At 37.3% G+C, this 3,182-nt stretch overlaps 1 protein-coding gene across 2 annotated transcripts in view; it reads right to left on the minus strand.

The window, feature by feature from the left end:
* The window catches only part of SPAST (spastin), a 59,570-nt gene that overhangs the window by 14,544 nt on the left and 41,844 nt on the right, over nucleotides 1-3,182 (minus strand). For both annotated transcript variants that reach the window (XM_007450958.1, XM_007450959.1), the window contains one exon: nucleotides 1,098-1,172. In XM_007450958.1, coding sequence (XP_007451020.1) covers nucleotides 1,098-1,172 — 75 coding nt within the window. The remainder of the gene's footprint in view (nucleotides 1-1,097; nucleotides 1,173-3,182) is intronic.

Raw genomic sequence — 3,182 nt, forward strand, 5'->3', positions numbered from 1 at the left:
CCTATTTATGTTTTCCCTCTAGGAGAGCTATGCAGAAGAAAGATATCCAAATCCTACCAAAAACTTTTGGCAAAAGGACACAGAAAAAAAAAAATCTGTTGTATGTTAATTATGCCTCAATTAAAAAAAAAAGAAAGAAATCTGTATCATGCTGATTATTTTATTTAAATAAACCTGTTACAATAGTAAAAAAAAAAAAAATCAAAGATTAGGAAGATACTCAATATAGTAAGGTAAGCTCTTCTACAGTAAAATTTTATTATTTAACTTGGGAAAATAATGAAAATTACACTATTAAATTTAGCCAGCCCCAAACTACTATGGAAGATAACGTATGTGGGTTTCCACCTACTTCGTCATTAAAAACTAGCTTAAAAATTGGGAGTTCCCTGGTGGTCCAGAGGTTAGGACTTGGCGTTTTCACTGCTGTGGCCCTGGGTTCAATCCCTGGTCAGGGAACTAAGATCCTGCAAGCCACGCAGTGTGGCCATAAAAAAAAGTATATTATAGCAAAGGCAAGTTATAAATAATAGACTCAGGGACAATGAAAAGTTTCTTTTTTCATATTATCTCCCAAATATCTCAATAGAACATGCAAATTTAAAAAGAATTCTTGGGGGGCTTCCCTGGTGGCGCAGTGGTTGAGATTCCGCCTGCCGATGCAGGGGACATGGGTTCGTGCCCCGGTCCGGGAAGATCCCACATGCCGCAGAGCGGCTAGGCCTGTGAGCCATGGCCGCTGAGCCTGCGCGTCCGGAGCCTGTGCTCCGCAACAGGAGAGGACACAACAGCGCAAGGCCCGCATACCACCAAAAAAAAAAAAAAATTCTTGGGACTTCCCTGGTGGTCCAGTGGTTAAGACTCTGCAATCCCAATGCAAGGGGCCCAGATACAATCCCTGGTCAGGGAACTAGATCCCACATGCATACCACAACTAAGAGTTTGCATGCCACAACTAAGGAGCCAGCAAGCTGTAACTAAGGAGCCCACCTGCCACAACTAAGGAGCACACATGCTGCAACTAAGACCCAGCACAACCAAATAAATAAATATATATTTTTTTAAGTTTAAAAAATAAAAATAAAAAGAATTCTTACCAGCATTGTTTTCCCATTTCCAGGTGGACCAAAGAGTAACAGTCCTCTGGCAGGAGCTCTAAGCCCTGTGAACAACTTAAAAATATACACTTTAGTTCACAACCATGATTCTGGAGACAATTTTTCCAGACATTTTAAGTATTATTTGTTATCTAAAAAGCACCATCTTTCAATAGCATCCTCCCAAAGAGAGCTGCCCAGAGCTCTAAAGAGAACACATAACCAATAAATTAGAATTATTAAAAACAGAAGAAAACAAAATGAATTAAAACCAAACCCTTATTGATCAAAATGAAAGCAGATTGGTTAAACAAGACATATTGAACATATTGAACATAGTATGCCTCTCCACTTCCTTTAGAAATCTCACCAAATAATAGTAAATGAATAAAAAAGATATAAATCTTCAAAACAAAACAAAAAATACAAAAGGAGGACACAAATTTTTGTAGATGGAGAGCTGCCAAAGTGTGGTAAATTATTTAACGGAGTTGAAGGAGCTAAAACCTAAGTGCCAGCTTGTGAAGGGATACCTAGATACAAGGAGCAAGCTGATGTGGACAAAAAACCCTGGAACATCTCAGGAATTGGAGGCACCAGGTACCAGAGAAAGCAGCAGTAAGGTAGCTGGCCAAAAACAGGGGAACTGCTTGAAAATCTGTATGAAGAACAATGGAACCCATGCTCTTGCCCCCACCAAGAGCACTCCAGCAAGTACTTCTCTTCCACAACCAAAGGAGGCAGACGTCTTACTTTGTAGAGAAATTTAACCAGAGTCTCCAAACTCTGGGACACCAGGCATGGTAGGAATGAAGGGTAAAGCACCCGACTGATAACACTTTACTTAACAGTGAAAGAGTATGTACTTTTAAGTTGAACCATATGAAGTGGTTGATGTTTAACTTAAAGACGGAATATTTTTTTGAGTGGTTTTAGGTTTACAGAAAATTTAACGGAAAGTATAGAGAGTTTCCACGTAACTCCTCACTTCCCCCATTTCCCCTATTATTAACATCTTGCATTAGTATAGTACATTTAATACAGCTGATGAATAGTGATATGTTAATACAGCTGATGAATAGTGATATAATACTATTAACCTAAGTCCATATTTTACATTAGGGTTCACTATTTGTGTCACATACCCACCATTACAGTTTCAACCTAAATCTTGACATCTAATCAAATTATCAACAAGGGGAGACAGCAGGTTAAATATATTTTCAGATATGTGAAATCTCAAAATATTGTCTCACATGACCCTTTCTCAGGAACTTACAGGAGGATATATGCCATCAAAATGAGAAAATAAACCATGAAAGAGAAAATAAGGAATCCAAAAAACACAGAGATCCATTAAAATAGAAAGACAAAGAAAAGTTCCATGATGATGATGAAGCAAGATTATAGAACAGCTATGAAATAAGAACAACTGGTCGAATGGAACAGAAAAAGGTGGTTCCAGACAAAGGGGTTCCAAGAAAAAAAACAACAACTGAGCTAATGAATTTTCAAATTGGTTTGACAACTGGTAAGATGAAAACTAAGCAAACAAAAAAGTAACACAATTATTTAGGGGGAAAAAAAAACCTATACAAGGGGAAAAAAAAACACACTGTCCTACTGAGCTTGGTACTTAACATTTACAAGAAATGAATATTGATTTAACCTCAGCAGTGATATACTACACTGGGAGGATGGGGTAGGGAATGTGTGATATAATGGAGCTAAGGGTTCATCAAGTTAAAGATTCTACATGAAAAAAAAAAAAGAATTGGCTTTATAAGATTATTACTTAAAGAGGTAAGTTCAAAAACTTAAACAAATGTTCAAGCTAGTATAATGAAAGATAACATATTTAGAAATTCATGGAAATTTTACTAGTAGGTAGAACCTTTTAAAATTAGAAAACAGTCACATTCTTCTATAAAACTGAAAGAAAATGCTATTATTAAGCAGCAAGATAACAAAATAAACATAAGAGCTCTACAGATGAACCGGTTTGCACGGCAGAAATTGAGACACAGATGTAGAGAACAAACGTATGGACACCAAGGGGGGAAAGCGGCAGGGGGTGGGGGTGGG

This window comes from Lipotes vexillifer, unplaced genomic scaffold, assembly GCF_000442215.2.
Source record: "Lipotes vexillifer unplaced genomic scaffold, Lipotes_vexillifer_v1.1 scaffold776, whole genome shotgun sequence".
NCBI lineage: Eukaryota > Metazoa > Chordata > Mammalia > Artiodactyla > Lipotidae > Lipotes > Lipotes vexillifer.